At 45.5% G+C, this 15,647-nt stretch overlaps 4 protein-coding genes across 4 annotated transcripts; 2 read left to right on the forward strand and 2 right to left on the reverse strand.

The window, feature by feature from the left end:
- Positions 1-3,295: 3,295 nt before the first annotated feature.
- Positions 3,296-3,937, forward strand: SERLADRAFT_433073 (uncharacterized protein; the record flags this gene model as incomplete). Its single annotated transcript, XM_007313240.1, has 1 exon — positions 3,296-3,937. One exon carries the CDS (start codon positions 3,296-3,298, stop codon positions 3,935-3,937), a length of 642 nt encoding a protein of 213 aa, XP_007313302.1.
- Positions 3,938-10,558: 6,621 nt separating this feature from the next.
- SERLADRAFT_433075 (uncharacterized protein) lies at positions 10,559-11,024 on the forward strand (the record flags this gene model as incomplete). The annotated part of the gene is made up of 3 exons (XM_007313241.1): positions 10,559-10,588; positions 10,648-10,758; positions 10,836-11,024. The coding sequence occupies 3 exons, from the start codon at positions 10,559-10,561 to the stop codon at positions 11,022-11,024; spliced, it is 330 nt and encodes a 109-aa protein (XP_007313303.1).
- A 631-nt stretch (positions 11,025-11,655) lies between these two features.
- Positions 11,656-13,044, reverse strand: SERLADRAFT_377418 (uncharacterized protein; the record flags this gene model as incomplete). Its single annotated transcript, XM_007313242.1, has 4 exons — positions 11,656-11,979; positions 12,032-12,435; positions 12,490-12,929; positions 12,978-13,044. The coding sequence occupies 3 exons, from the start codon at positions 12,881-12,883 to the stop codon at positions 11,770-11,772; spliced, it is 1,008 nt and encodes a 335-aa protein (XP_007313304.1).
- A 289-nt stretch (positions 13,045-13,333) lies between these two features.
- SERLADRAFT_377419 (uncharacterized protein) lies at positions 13,334-14,015 on the reverse strand (the record flags this gene model as incomplete). Its single annotated transcript, XM_007313243.1, has 4 exons — positions 13,334-13,529; positions 13,581-13,658; positions 13,711-13,789; positions 13,848-14,015. The coding sequence occupies 3 exons, from the start codon at positions 13,964-13,966 to the stop codon at positions 13,581-13,583; spliced, it is 276 nt and encodes a 91-aa protein (XP_007313305.1).
- Between the last annotated feature and the right edge of the window lie 1,632 nt (positions 14,016-15,647).

Here is a 15,647-nt window from a genome sequence, read left to right on the forward strand (position 1 = left end):
TCATTATCTTGTCATTCTCAACCTACCTTGTGCTACAATTGACAAGGTAGTGCTTGTCTATACTCACCACAAAGCCCCTATCTTTTTATATTCCAACTATCCCTCCTCCTCAAAACCCACACCCATACATCTCTGGGTTTTACTTTGAAGGATCATTATACTTACCACCCCACAAACAACCAGACCAATCCACTGTTCTAGGAGGCAAAGCCCATAAACAAGTTCCGTGGAATCTGGGAGGATTATGTGTTAGTTTGTTTTTGTGTGTGGTTTTCTAACTGCAGTTGTCATCATCGACACTGGTGCTCATATTCATCTATTACATTATTATTACTAGCCACAAGGGCCCTCTCTCCAAGAAGATCGGGCCCATAATATCTGATGCACAAAGGCACATTTTACATCCTATTATTGGCTATAGAGTTGACTGAAATTACATGATTTAGCTGAGGATGAAGCTTCTCGCATCACAGCAAGAAGAGTCTTTAGTCATAAACCTACAACCTAGTATCCCCCTCCATTGTGTATACTTTACGTTGATTTCCTGGTATGGATAACACATTTGGACCAGCTGTTTATAATTCAAATGGCCGAAATGGCATTATCACAGCTCCCAGAAACTTTATACCTCGCACTTCAAGGTAGGCAGTATGCTGGCACTATTGAAAGGGTCAAAACTAACTTATGTTACATTGCCTGCCCCTCCAAAACTGTTGGTCACTTCTGGTGATTAGCATTACCAACTATGTCACGTTTCTCCAACTCAGAACTAGAGGATTTAATAGATGGTGACACTTTGGCCTCCTGTATCAATATCCCAGGTCCTAGCGCCTCAAAAACAGAACTCGCTGTCGATGATGAGAACTGTTGTTAGAAAACCACACACAAAAACAAACAAACAAACAATCCTCCCAGATTCCACGGAACTTGTTTATGGGCTTTGCCTCCTAGAATAGTGGGTGCTCTGGTTGTTCGTGGGGTGGTATGTATGAAGATCCTTCAAAGTAAAACCCAGAGATGTATGGGTGTGGGTTTTGAGGAGGAGGGATAGTTGAATTTATAGAAGATAGGGGCTTAGTGACGAGTATAGATGAGTACTACCTTGCTAATTGTAGCACAAGGTAGGTTTGAGAACGACAAGGATGACGAGGTGACGAGGTTCCCAGTGATAGCAGGCTCCTAACGCACAAACTGTAGTGCTCAGAAGGACTCTAATCAAAAGGGATGACAATGACTTCAAAAGTGGGAAGTGACAATGACAGCAGTTAACAGTGGTAGCAGTGGGAAGTGTTGTGACCACACTGGATCACAAGTAGCAGTAAGAAGTGGACTTAAGATTGGAGAAGAAGTCTGGAATTGAGTGCTTTTTTTGTTTTTACAAGGTAAAATACAGGGGTTTATATAGTGAAAAGAAAGGTAGGCTATGCACAGTATAGCTGCGCAAAAAGAATGAGAAAGAACATGAAGGAAGGAATGTACGCTGACAAATCCTGCGAAGTTGGTACAGGATAAGATCATCAAAATAAGGGAAAGAAAGAGATAGAACAATGAATGCTATGTAAGTAATGGTACAGGTTTGTACAGTCATAAAAATAAAGTCCAATAAGAGAAAAAGAGCAAGAGAATCGTGATGTCATAAGAAGATGCAGTAAAAAGAGTATAAAGAAAAAAACAATATCAGTATCAGCACAGTTCCTTTATTGTCAGTCAGGCATTCTAAAAAAAATATGTGTCCATAAAATGATTCAAAAATCAAAATAATCGCACTGTAAATGAATGTTCTGCTGAAAAAAAAGAAACTGGAGCCACCGGTCCACCACCTAGTCCAAATCTGACAGTTTCATGGCTTTACCAATGGACTGGTTGTACTGGACCACCTGGTCAAGCAAGGGAGGGAGGGGAGTAGGTAGTTCCAATTTGGAACAAGTGAGTCCCAGGCAGCATGTGGTAGCTGTAGCTGTAGCAAAGACAATGGACAAAAGATAAGTGTACCCAAGTGAATGGGACAGCGATGAACATGGGCGACGCAAGGGGATGAACCTTCTCCAGCTCAAAAATTACCCACCCACGCTCCAACCAGGTGAGACGAGTGACCGATGTTTTGATAGTATATGATGGTAGATCGACGTCATAAAGATGGACCTGTTGCCCTATTTGAACCGGCCGCCGGGGCTTTGCTGATATCAGCAGTGGCACGTGGTAGTCAACGGATCGGCGACGGAAGTGGATAGGAAGTGGTGACATCAGAAATGGTGGGGGAGCAAAGAAGATGAGGAGGAGGAGGGTGGAGGTGACGAGTAGGTGAACTAAAATGGGGATTCAGAAATGACCGTCAGGTGAGAATAAAAAGGAGAGGAAGGGGCCCATGGTGGGGCTAAGAAAAGGAAGGGGTGTTACGATAACACAATTTCCGGACATCTCCTTTTCTTTTTATTCTCCGCTTTAACTTTATACCTTAAATTGCCACGCGGCATTTCCCTTTCTCGTGCCGCGTTGCCTTCCTTTTATTTTTAGAGTTAACTCTCTCACGCAGTGGAGCTGGCCATACGGGCTAGGCCCTATGACATTATCAAGCCACTGCTTCCATCAACTGTATAGTACACATGTACAAACAACCTGTAGTAGTATATATACCCCAATAGATCCAGGAGACTCCTCAGCGAGTCCTCCTGTTGTATACCAACTAACTCACTGCAGCCTTAGGGGTAACCACTCCCCATCTTCATAATCTTTATAGTGTGTTCGGTGTGCGCCGGAGTAGATCACTCTTGGTTGTTACATTAGGACTCGCTCTCATTACTCTCTCGCACGTGTGTGCAAAAGTCCCACTGGGCACCTGGACTCCAGGGTGAAGGAGATTGGTTAGGGTTAGGAATATCCCGAATAGCAGATAGGTGCGCTCCTAGCGACGGCCTGGTAGTGCTCTGGGAGAAGAACCCGAACCTTCAATACGCGGCCCCCAGCGTTAAGGGGAGTACTATAGCTCAGCAGTCGGTGTGAAACCACTGTTGATTAGATTTAGAATACAAATCTTCACCTTCGAATACCTCTGACCAGGCCGGGCACTTGCCTCCGCCAGTCTGGAGAAGGGTTGACAGCAACAAGCGGACCACCCCCTGACAACCGTTCGGACCAGGGTTTACTACGTTTACTTTTTATATACCTTTTCAAATACTATAGTGTGGGTAGTCGGAGATTGAGATCCGATACTCAGCTGGGAAGAGGTTGATCCGCAGATAGCAAGCAGGGACCCCCAGTTACCTTTTTTTTACATTACCAAAGAGAACAAGTCGACATGTCGTCGCAACCCCAAGATATGAATGCTCTGCTGCACGCCATGCGCACGCAGATTGCAGCATTAACCTCGCAACTCGCCGAGATACAGGCAAACCCCCCTGTAGCAACCCCCTCGGTAGAGAAAAAGTTCAACAAAAAGGTTGAAGTCGTCGCTGACCCCGGCGCCTTCGAAGGAGACAGAGCGCGATTCGCCGAATGGTGGATCAAGCTCCAGATTTGGGTCAAGGCAAACTGGGACGCGTTTGCCGACAATTTTGAGGTAGCCACTGCGGTGCTATCTCGCCTAAAAGGACCTGTGGCGGGTCGATACGCCCAAGTACGACTCCAGGAGTGCTACACCGCGGGAGTGTGGCCTACCTGGGACGATCTCAAAATTGAGATCGAAAAATATTTTAAACCACAAGCTGAGCGAGACTGGGCGCATCAGCAAATCTGTTCCTTCAAACAAGGAAACATGAGGACGGATGATTTTGTAACTCAGTTCCTGGCCCTCTCAATCCAAGGGGGTCTTGGCAATGAACATGCAGTAGAACTGCTGGAACGCAATGTGAACCCTTGCATTGCAGAACAGATCTATCTGCAGGATACAAGGAGCGACAACTTGGCCCTGGCGGCTGAGGAAGTCCGACAATGTCGATGATGAGAACTGTGGTTAGAAAACCACACACAAAACAAACTAACACACAATCCTCCCAGATTCCACGGAACTTGTTTATGGGCTTTGCCTCCTAGAACAGTGGGTGCTCTGGTTGTTCGTGGGGTGGTATGTATGAGGATACTTCAAAGTAAAACCCAGAGGTGTATGAGTGTGGGTTTTGAGGAGGAGGGATAGTTGAATTTATAGGAAGATAGGTGCTTTGTGGCGAGTATAGACAAGCACTACCTTGCTAATGGTAGCACAAGGTAGGTTTGAGAACGATGAGGATGACGAGGTGACGAGGTTCTCAGTGATAGCAGGCTTCTGACGCACAAACTGTAGTGCTCAGAAGGACTCTAATCGAAAGGGATGACAATGACTTCAAAAGTGGGAAGTGACGATGACAGCAGTTGACAGTGGTAGAAGTGGGAAGTGTTGTGACCACACTGGATCACAAGTAGCAGAGTAGTGAACTTGAGAGTAGAGAAGAAGTCTGGATTGGAGTTCTTGTTTTGTTTACAAGGTAAAATACAGGGGTTTATATAGTAAAAGAAAAGTAGGCTATGCACAGTATAGCTGTGCAAAAAGAATGAGAAAGAATATGAAGGAAGGAATGTACGCTGACGAATCCTGTGTAGGTAGTACAGGATAAGATTGTCAAAAAAAGGAAAAGAAAGGGATAGAACAATAAATGCTGTGAGTAATGTCACAGGTTTGTACAGCCATAAAGTAAAGTCCAATAGCAAAAAGAGAGCAGGAAAATCATGATGTCATGGGAAAATGCAGTAAAAAAAGGGCAAGGCAAAACACTATCAGTATCAACACAGTTCTTTTATTGTCAGTCAGGCATTCTAAAAAAAATATGTGTCCATAAAAATGATTCAAAAATCAAAAATAATCGCACTGTAAATGAATGTTCTGCTGAAGAAAAAGAAACTGGAGCCACCGGTCCACCACCTAGTCCAAATCCGACAGTTCCATGGCCTTACCAATGGACTGGTTGTGTTGGACCACCTGATCAAACAAGGGAGGGAGGGGAGTAGGTAGTTCCAATTTGGAACAAGTGAGTCCCAGGCAGCATGTGGTAGCTGTAGCTGTAGCGAAGACAATGGACAAAAGATAAGTGTACCCAAGTGAATGGGACAGCGATGTACATAGGCAATGCAAGGGGATGAACCTTCTCCAGCTCACAAACTACCCACCCACACTCCAACCAGGTGAGACGAGCGACCGATGTTTTGATAGTATATGATGGTAGATCGACGTCATAAAGATGGACCTGTTGCCCTATTTGAACCGGCCACCGGGGCTTTGCTGATATCAGCAGTGGCACGTGGTAGTCAACGGATCGGCGACGGAAGTGGATAGGAAGTGGTGACATCAGAAATGGTGGGGGAGCAAAGAAGATGAGGAGGAGGAGGGTGGAGGTGACGAGTAGGTGAACTAAAATGGGGATTCAGAAACGACCGTCAGGTGAGAATAAAAAGGAGAGGAAGGGGCCCATGGTGGGGCTAGGCAAAGGAAGGGGAGTAAGGGAAACAACAAAAGCAAGGGCGCAATGCAATGTGTAGCCAGTGGCGACGCGAAAATTTGCCGAAATGCCGAAACACGGAAAGTACCAGATGGAAAAGCAAAGGTGAGCGTGACTGGATTGCCTAATAGAGGTGGTGCTGATCAGCCACAAGTTCAAAAAGGGCAATATTAATTACTATTCCACGTGGCACTGTGCCTGTGTGGCGCAAAGGCGAGTCTTTTGAATATTCGCTTCATTATTGACACCTGTCCATGCTACCAATCAACTTTGGTGCATGACAACAAGTCGGTAGGGCCCTGGAGCTCTACGCAATGCACCAAGGTGGCGGGTCCACCAAACAAACCACCACATCCCAGAGGCGCCCTGGGTCATCAAACCAACATCAAAATCACTCTCACGGGTTCCAGCCGTTCGGGCTGCAACCAGGTCGGGGTGCCCCTATGGATATAGGCGCGGTCCAGGGCGGACAGACGCGCAGATTTACCTGCTACAACTGTGGGCAGGAGGGGCACATAGCCCAAAAGTGTCCAAATGGAGCGCAGGCCGCTCAACAAAAAAATAACCAAGGGCGCCAGGCGCGCCAACTAGAAACCGAAAAACCGGATGATCGGCTCAACTCATTGGCCGGTCGTTCTTACAACGAAATCCGGGCTTTCTTCTACGACCAGCAGGTCAACGAAATGAAGGCCCAGGGAAATGAAGGCCCAGGGAAAAGAATTTGGGGCTTAGGTCACTTGGGTGCCTTAGCTCCACCTCAAAATGAAGTAAACCACAACAAGGTGGCCCCTGCTCCGGGGTGTTGCACGAGCAATAACAGAATGACGGGGATGGCTCCCCAATTTGTAAATAAATTCTTAAATTTGTTATCTGAAGCTTGTACTTGTATGAAGAAATGTAACTGTAATATTTATGATACTACCGCTGCACCAGCGTCTCCCTCGGAGTGTGGCCCCGGCGAGACAAACACTAGGGTGCTTGATTCTGGTAAAACAAAAATAGAAAAACATGTATCATTTGAGATTTCTCCTCCTTCTTCTCCTTCTACTTCTTCAGAGCCACCCTTTCCTGAAATCCCAAGGCGTGTGTTGATGCGCACGTATTTATTCCAAAAGGAGATCCGTTTAGACGTTGGTGTGGAAAACCTTGCCAGGGGCAAAGTACACTCAACGAACGCCTTGCTTGATTCAGGCGCCAACGGGATCTTCATAGATCAGGTCTGGGCGGAGCAAATTGGACTCCCCCTTGTAAAATTAGAAGCATCTATTCCCATCTATAACGTTGACGGTACGCTTAACGCAGGTGGCTGTATCACACACAAATGTTCTTTTGTGGTCGAATACCAAGGACACAGAGAACGAGTCACTGCCAAAGCTACCCAACTAGGGAAGATTAATGTAATCTTGGGCTGGACCTAACTATTTAAACATAATCCTGAGATTGACTGGCAGACAGGGGTTGTCACATTGTCACGTTGTCCACAGGAATGTGTAAACTTGGGTAAACCGAATCATGTCCGTCACGATGAGCGTCTCGAAAAGTTAAACGCTAGTCACGTTTACGAGCTCAGATCTTTAGATAAGATCGATGATGACGATGATGAGGTGAAGCCTGAGGAAGAGATTAAGAGGCTGGTACCTCCCGACTACCATGACTTCTGGAAAGTCTTTTCTGAACACAAATCAGAGCGCTTCCCAGAGGCTAAGCCTTGGGACCATGCTATAGATTTGAAAGACACCTTCAAACCAAGAAAGGGACACATGATACCGCTCTCTGCTCCCGAAAGAGACGAGGTATCTAGTTTCATAGACGAACAACTTAGGAAGGGTTACATCAGACCTTCCAAAAGTCCTATGACGTCCCCGGTGTTCTTCATTCCTAAAAAGGATGGTAAGAAGCGAATGATTATGGACTATCGTTACGTGAATGAGCACACAGTTAAAAATGCATATCCGCTGCCTTTAATTAGTCAGCTAGTGGACAAATTAGCTGGCGCCAAGATCCTGACAAAGATGGATCTCAGATGGGGGTACAACAATGTACGAATCAAAGAGGAAGATGCTTGGAAGGCCGCGTTCACGTGCCACCGAGGATCTTTCGAACCCCTTGTTATGTTCTTTGGGTTGACCAATTCACCGGCGACCTTCCAGAGCATGATGAACGAGACCTTTGCGGATATGGAGAACTGTGTCGTCATTTACATTGACGATTTGTTAATATTTACGAAGTCGGACGATGAGGCTGAGCACGACAAGATCGTGCAAGAAGTCCTTCGACGCTTACAGGAACGGGACCTATTCGTCAAACCCGAAAAGTGTAATTTTAAAGTGAAGGAAGTGGACTTCCTCGGTATGATTATAGGCCAGAACGGAATCAGGATGAATCCTGAGAAAGTTCAAGCTATTTTGGAATGGCCAGAACCTACTCGCGTCAAAGGAGTTAGGGCCTTCCATGGCTTAGGTAATTTCTACCGAAGGTTTATCGAAGACTTCGCGAAAATCACGAGACCGTTGAACGATCTCACCAAAAAGGACCTTGTTTGGCATTGGGGCGCCAAAGAACAAGAAGCTTTTGATAAGCTTAAACAGGCATTTACAACAGCCCCTATATTGGCATTTCCTGAGTTAGACAAAGAGTTCCGGCTAGAAACCGACTCTTCTGACTTCGCCACTGGGGCTGTTCTATCAATCAAATGCCCTGACGATCTTTGGAAACCTTGTGCCTATCTATCGCATAGTTTGTCGCCTACAGAGCGCAACTATCAAATTTACGACAAGGAGATGCTGGCCATCATTAGAGCTTTAGAGCACTGGCGGCACTACCTAGAAGGTGCTAGACACCAATTCGAAATTTGGACCGATCATAAGAACCTAGAGTACTTCATGACGGCCCGAGATCTGAACCGAAGACAGGCCCGCTACGCGGTGTACTTGTCGAGGTTTAACTATAAATTAATTCATAAGCCGGGAAGCTCAATGGGGAAAGCGGACACTTTATCTAGAAGAGAGGATCATGCCAACGGCATTGAAGATGACAACAAAGGTGTCACCCTGATAGATCAATCAAGGGTTGCCAATGTTAGAATCGGGCAAGATTCCGACCTCCTGGAAGTCTTCAAGAAAGACATCTCCCCAGAGGAAAAGGCGTGCCTTGACGGCAATAAAAACTATTTATGGAAAGACGGGATCTTTCATTTTAAAAACAAAATCTATGTGCCTGAGTCCGTAAGGATCAAGGCCATAGATAGACATCACAACACTCCAGTGGCTGGGCACCCTGGATGGCAACGAACAATGGAGTTGATCTCCAGAAACTACATGTGGCCTGGCATGGTCAAAGACGTACAGGAGTATGTAAAATCCTGTTTGAGATGTGCCATGGCCAAGAATTCCCATCAACCGCCGGCCGGTAAACTCATGCCAAACCCGATACCAGCTGGTCCCTGGCAGGATATATTGGTGGACTTCACAACGGATCTGCCCGAGTCAAACGGGTACGATTCAGTAATGGTGGTGGTAGATCGCTTCTCAAAAGAAGTGGTATTCATACCCACCATTAAAACTATTACCGCCGCCGGTACGGCAGACCTATTTAAAGATTTTGTATGGTCCATCCATGGGTTACCAGAAACGGTGATCTCCGATAGAGGACCGCAATTTGCTAGCGAATTTACGAAAGAATTATGCCGGATGCTGGGCATCAAACCTAAATTATTGATGGTGTTCCATCTGCAAACTGATGGACAAACGGAGAGACTCAACCAGGAGTTGAAACAATATCTCCGGATATTTATTAACGACAGACAGACGGATTGGGCCAAGTGGCTAAAGATAGCCCAGTTCTCTTATAATATTAAACAGTCGTCGGCTACAGGAAAGGCACCATTCGAGGTTACTAGATCGTACCTCCCTAGAATGGGTGTAGAACCTGGCAAAAGCAAGAACGAGGCTGCTGAGAACATGGCAAAAGACATGAAGTCTGTCCTAGACGAAACGCGCAAGGCGCTATTTAGAACTGCAGAGCAGATGAAAGACAGGGCAGAGCGTAGACGCTCTAAGGCCCCTGACTACAAGGTCGGCGACCTGGTCTGGTTAGATACCGACCATTTAAAATTAAAAGACCGGCAGTCTAGAAAACTGACCAAAAAGTGGATTGGCCCTTACCGGATTAAGGAAGTCAAACCTAATGCGGTGGAGCTGGAACTCCCAAAACGAATGAGGGTGGTACCCACGGTTAACATTAGCCGTGTAAAACCCTACAAGGGACCGCTGCCGGGACAGCGTGTAGACCGGCCCGGCCCGGTAGTAGTCACCCAGGAAGGCGAAGAAGAGTTCGAAGTCGAACGGGTGGTAGATGCACGCTTGAAGCGTGGAAAATTAGAGTTCCTGGTCCTATGGAAGGGCTATGGAGACGAAGACAGAATGTGGGAACCAGAATCCCATCTGGAAAACTCTCGCGACGCTGTCCGCGAATTTTATTCTAAGAATCCCTCAGCTCCTAGGAAGCTTAGAGGCATGGATTCAAAACTTTTTAATTCCCTCTTTCAACCTATGCCCGAAAATTTTACTACTACCTCCGGTATTTGGTCGAGCCTGGAAGTCGAGCCTTAAAAGGGGGGTAGTGTTACGATAACACAATTTCCGGACATCTCCTTTTCTTTTTATTCTCCGCTTTAACTTTATACCTTAAATTGCCACGCGGCATTTCCCTTTCTCGCGCCGCGTTGCCTTCCTTTTATTTTTAGAGTTAACTCTCTCACGCAGTGGAGCTGGCCATACGGGCTAGGCCCTATGACATTATCAAGCCACTGCTTCCATCAACTGTATAGTACACATGTACAAACAACCTGTAGTAGTATATATACCCCAATAGATCCAGGAGACTCCTCAGCGAGTCCTCCTGTTGTATACCAACTAACTCACTGCAGCCTTAGGGGTAACCACTCCCCATCTTCATAATCTTTATAGTGTGTTCGGTGTGCGCCGGAGTAGATCACTCTTGGTTGTTACAAGGGGAGTGAAGGAAACGACAAAAGCGAGGGCGCAATGCAATGTGTAGCCAGTGGCAACGCGAAAATTTGCCAAAATGCCAAAATGCCGAAAGTACCAAATGGAAAAGCAAAGGTGAGCATGACTGAATTGCCTAATAGAGGTGGTGCTGATCAGCCACAGATTTGAAAAAGGCAATATTAATTACTATTCCACGTGGCACTGTGCCTGTGTGGCACACCAATGTGCAGAACTGGGGTATCTACAGCGTCACTCCAGGATCAGTTGCTTGGGCTGCAGTTATTGTAAGTTTAATCACAAAATCATAGAAATAGTCTCACTCTCTCCGGATATGGATACATTGACAGATTCAGACACTCAGAGTGTTGCTGTGGCCGAGAATCCAGGGCCTTCAGTTGCTCAATCTGGACCTGCCGTTGCTCCTGGCCTGGTAGACGCAGAAGTTGAGGTTTCAGAAGTTTCATTGAGTGCTAATGTGCGAGGGAAAAGAGGAAGGAAAGTTACTGGTACTTCTGGATATCAATGTGCTACTACAAGATCTCAAAAGTAGCTTATATTTCTCTTTGTCTTTAGTACAGTTGGTTAACATGTTCCATTCACATATTGAGCCAGCGTAGCACCCCACACTAAAGCATTGAAAGTCGGCACACACAAATGAGTGCATACTGCAGTGACCTGACAATGGCATATATTTGTGTATCATATTGAAGCATAATGATATAGTCAATACGGTAGAATAGTGTAGTGGTTATTATGCTCCAATTTGGTAGTAATGTGTAACTGTAATAAAGTACAAGGCCCTTAGTTCGAATCCTGGTAATGTAAGTCAAATAAATGTAATAATGATTAGAATTGTATCTCAGTGATAAGGATTCTGTGATAATGATAAGAGTTTCCTGATAATGATAAGAATTCCTCAATAATGATTACAAGTTTCCTGATAACAATTATACAAATCATTAATAACAACCACTAGTCCATTGTAAAGATAAAGGTTCATTTGATAATGCATTTTTCTAATTACAATTTGAGCCTGGCCTGGTAATGACATTGTAGCGCTCATGGCAATTGGCATTGCAAACTGAAATTGTAATGGCCTTTACATAGCAACTCTTTCATTGTATATTTCAAGCAATGACTGATATTTAGGCATTTCAGTGGCTGGCAAGGCATCTAAATAATATTTAATATTTTCTGACATTTTATGCAGGTGTTCAGACATGTCCACAAATACAAGAGTATGTACAAATGTGACAGTGATGCTATGCAAGCCTATAGATATGGTTTGAGATATACTACAGTTCTTTTGGCTGAGCCAAATTAGACCAGTGCTTGAATGTTTTAATTTTGCTTCGCTCATCTATTTTGCTCAGCATTTCTTGCAGCTTCACTTTGAGCTTCTGACCATGTTCAGCAATGCGAAGAAGAACTACAGAAAACTCGTAAACTTGGAGCGGGTCTGATATGTCATATAACTGGAGGTTCCGCTCCATTAAAAAAATTTTCTATGGTGAGGGATGGTAAGATGTCAATGAGCATATCAATGAACATACTTACTTGTTGCTTGGACGAGTACCAAGCCATTGATACTGCTCCTTCAGACCCAGAGGTGACTAGGCCAAAAAGCGGAAAATCAACGATCCCCAAGGATCTCAGAAAATACAGTGCTGAAACCGTATACATTCGAGACTGGTTCAAAGCCTTGAATGTCGTAGTAACATCTTTTTTCTTGTACTCCGCGGTAAGGACTGGCAATAATAAATCATTGTCTATTTCCCCGTCCTGGGCTGCCTGAAGCTGAACGACATCTTTCGACAGGGTTTCCGAGGACTCGGAGGGTGGTCTCGGAACAGTTGCCGTGAAGACATTGTGCAAGGAGGGATAGGAAGTTGATTTGCTGTTGTCCGTGACCGACGACGGCTGAGGCTCAACGGTCAGATGTCGAGCTGAGTCCGAGTTTGCTGATTTCAATTCAAGTTTAGCAGGAGCTCTACGACTCAGCTATTTTTTCTCACCTCTGTCGTCCTTCCCAGTCCCAGATGCCGACTTTTCCGCACCAGGATGTGCTATCAAAGCAAGATTTTTCACGAACTTCCTGCCGTCGGACTTGCCAAGGATTTTAACGATTTCAGCGCAGACGCCTTCAAGGGGTACGACTAGAATTGCATCGCATACTCCACGTGTTGGTTCTTGGTTGGTGCGACGTTCGAGGGCATCGAGCAAGCGGGCCTCTATATCACCCTTGACTTGCTCGACAAATGAAGCAGACTGGTTAAGCGCCTGAAGAGCTTGAGAAACGACGTCTTCATTTTGCCCTTGAGCGCTGAAGTATGCCAAGCTGCAATGTAATGCATATTGACTTGCTAGCGCAGAGCGCTCTCGCACGTGATCAGCAGCAGAAGTCCTCATCGCGTCAAGGGCTATATTTCGAGGTGCATTTAAAAAACGTTCCAGCCTAAGTAAACGGTTAGATATGCTTTAGGGCGCGTTGCCTAGTACTTACAACACATCACGGTTTGTGCTACCAGTGTACTTCGAGGTCGTGAAAAATTTGAGTAACAGATTGTCCCAATCATGGCGGCGTTCAGCTTCATTAGAATTACGTTTCGCCGCTGCAAGAGCTCGAGTATATGCACCATCGGAAGATGACAACATAGAGGAGAACCGACTGCAGAGGAGTTCCACGATTTTGGTCTCCAGGTTTGGAACCTCGTTGCCAGCCTGGACATAGTTATTATAATTTTGAAAAAGCATTCTACGATGCCCTTCAATGCTAAGGTCTGATCCAGGTAGGTCACTCTGCCTTGACGTGAGTATATAAGACGTGGCACTTAGGTCGAGGAAACTAACCAATGTTTTCCAGCTGCTTGGCCAGCAAAATTTAGTCGTTTCGTCGTAAAATTTTATTTTTTCGTTAATATCTTTGTGTTCCGATTCAGGGTCTTGAGCAAGATCTGCTAACAAGATTCTACCGATCGTGAATGCTCTTCTATCAAAAAGCCAATTCGTGATCGATAATTCTTCATCTAAGCCATTCTCACTCTTCATCGCAAAACTAGCCCAGCTGTCAGTCATGATTGAACACATTTAATATATATGCTCTCACCTAGAGTTTGATACATTTGTTTTCGACTTTTTGCTTGCGGAGTACTTGTCGACAGAAAGCTGATTTTCGGCGGGGCTTCTATCTCTAAATATTGTAAGTCACGATTCAACACATGATGTATATGCTCTCACTTCGATAAAATTTTTGTCGACTTTTTGCTTACAGAGTGCTTTGCAACGGAAGATTGACTTGCAGAAAAGCTTTTATCGCTGAATATCAATTTACTATATCATTTCCATCACTACGCTCAAAACTTGCCATGCTCACCTGCTCACTTTGTGGTCACTTTGAGTACCATCATGTTTGACACTGCTGCGAAGAGATTTGGAGCCTCTGGGTTCATCGTGTCCTTCCTCGTGAATAGTATGCAGATTTCTCGAAGACATAGTTGGGGACCAGCAGCTAGGCTGAGAACGTGTAGTGTGTAATGGTGGGGTACGGGGAGGAGAAGAGGAAGTATCGCTGCTTTAAAAAGAAATAAATAAGGATGCATGCCCTACAACTACAAAACTGAAAATAGTAGGAACCTCGCGCATGTGGACACGTGTACGTCGCATGCCCACCTTGAAACTCGCTCCTTCCATTGTTCTCCTGATTCAGAGGAGATATCGATGAGATCTGATCTCCAGTGCAGGGAAGGATCCGCATCGACAGACGTTACTGATGTGGCGTTGATAAGGTCCTTGAAATACGACGATAATCCAAGCACAAATTGGGCCAATGTCATGGCGGCCACTGGGTCGGTTAAATCGAATATGCCTAATGACGCCTTAGGCTGAGAGTTTGGGCTGGCACATGCGATATGGACCCCAGGCTAGAGAAGGGTTCAGTCGAGTCATAGAAGAGAGAAGAAGAGCTTACCAAATCTCCGCTCGTCCCAGAATCGTGATCCAGCCAACCAAATAAGACTTGGCCAACAGTTCCAGTCCCTTGGAAAATAATTCCGATAACTGGTTGGTCGATGTGCCAAACACGACGTTGGTAAAGCATACTTGACATGAGAGGGATGATATTATATTCGTCAGCAACCGCAATAATCGGGAGGACGGCGGAGAGATGGCGACCGCGTGTGGGAAGAAGATGGGCGTGGATAGGAAACTTCAAAGAATGATTCTTTGAGCTACTCGTGTTTGCCTTCCTCTTCTTCGTAATTTCGCCGTTATCCCCATAGTTTTCGTCTCGTACATGAGAAGAATTGTCATCGCTAGAAGAGCTCGTACAGCTGTCTTGTGAGGAGTGACATGCTGAGCCAGTGTCTTGATCTTCATCCGCTCGATCGACATAGTGGGCTATAATAAGTGATGCAAAGCCGTCGGTGATTGGACCACTGGAGGAAACATCCTGCGAATGAGGCGCGCGTGGCCTGACAAAATATTCATCTTCACTAAAAATTGAAAATAAATCCGCGCGTCAAGTTATCAGAAATATGCAAACTTCAAAAGAAAGAGAAAAGATCATTACAGTATCGATATGTGTTCCGAGCAATGGAGAAATAGATGCTTAAGCATTGTGATCCAAATTGGAATGGTAGGGCGAGGACAACCGTATGCAACGCTGCCACTGAGGGCGCGTAAATCAGACGAGGCCGTCATGACCAAGTCAAACACGACTTTCAAAGACGTAGAGCCGCCAGAATCATAATTCTCGGTCGTTACTATATGATCAGTTGAGTATCCAGATAGAAGATCTATAGAATCAGAGGCACAAGGGGACGTGAAAGGGTATGGACCGGTGGCAAGCCAAGATGGGAGTGGCTGAGAAAGTAAGTCTGCGAGCTTCGCTACAGGAGGAGGCCAGTCATAAATATCTTCAAGCTCGTGAATCACTGTCGTCGCATCCATGGAGTAGAAGGTTATAGCGGTGGAATATGATGGGTTAAGCCCGTGACCTGTTGCGATTGTTCCACTCGAGGCCTCTTGAATCGTGTAATGCCAGTGACTTTGGGTACTGGAGTTGTTCGAGAAAAGTGGTAGTCTTTAACGTGATTTACAGTATGCAGCAAACCAGATAAAGCCCACCTTGTCAGCTGCACGGAACCAAATATGCGTAACGAGTTCGACTCGGAAC

The sequence above is a fragment of the Serpula lacrymans genome (genome assembly GCF_000218685.1).
Source record: "Serpula lacrymans var. lacrymans S7.9 unplaced genomic scaffold SERLAscaffold_2, whole genome shotgun sequence".
Lineage (NCBI taxonomy): Eukaryota > Fungi > Basidiomycota > Agaricomycetes > Boletales > Serpulaceae > Serpula > Serpula lacrymans.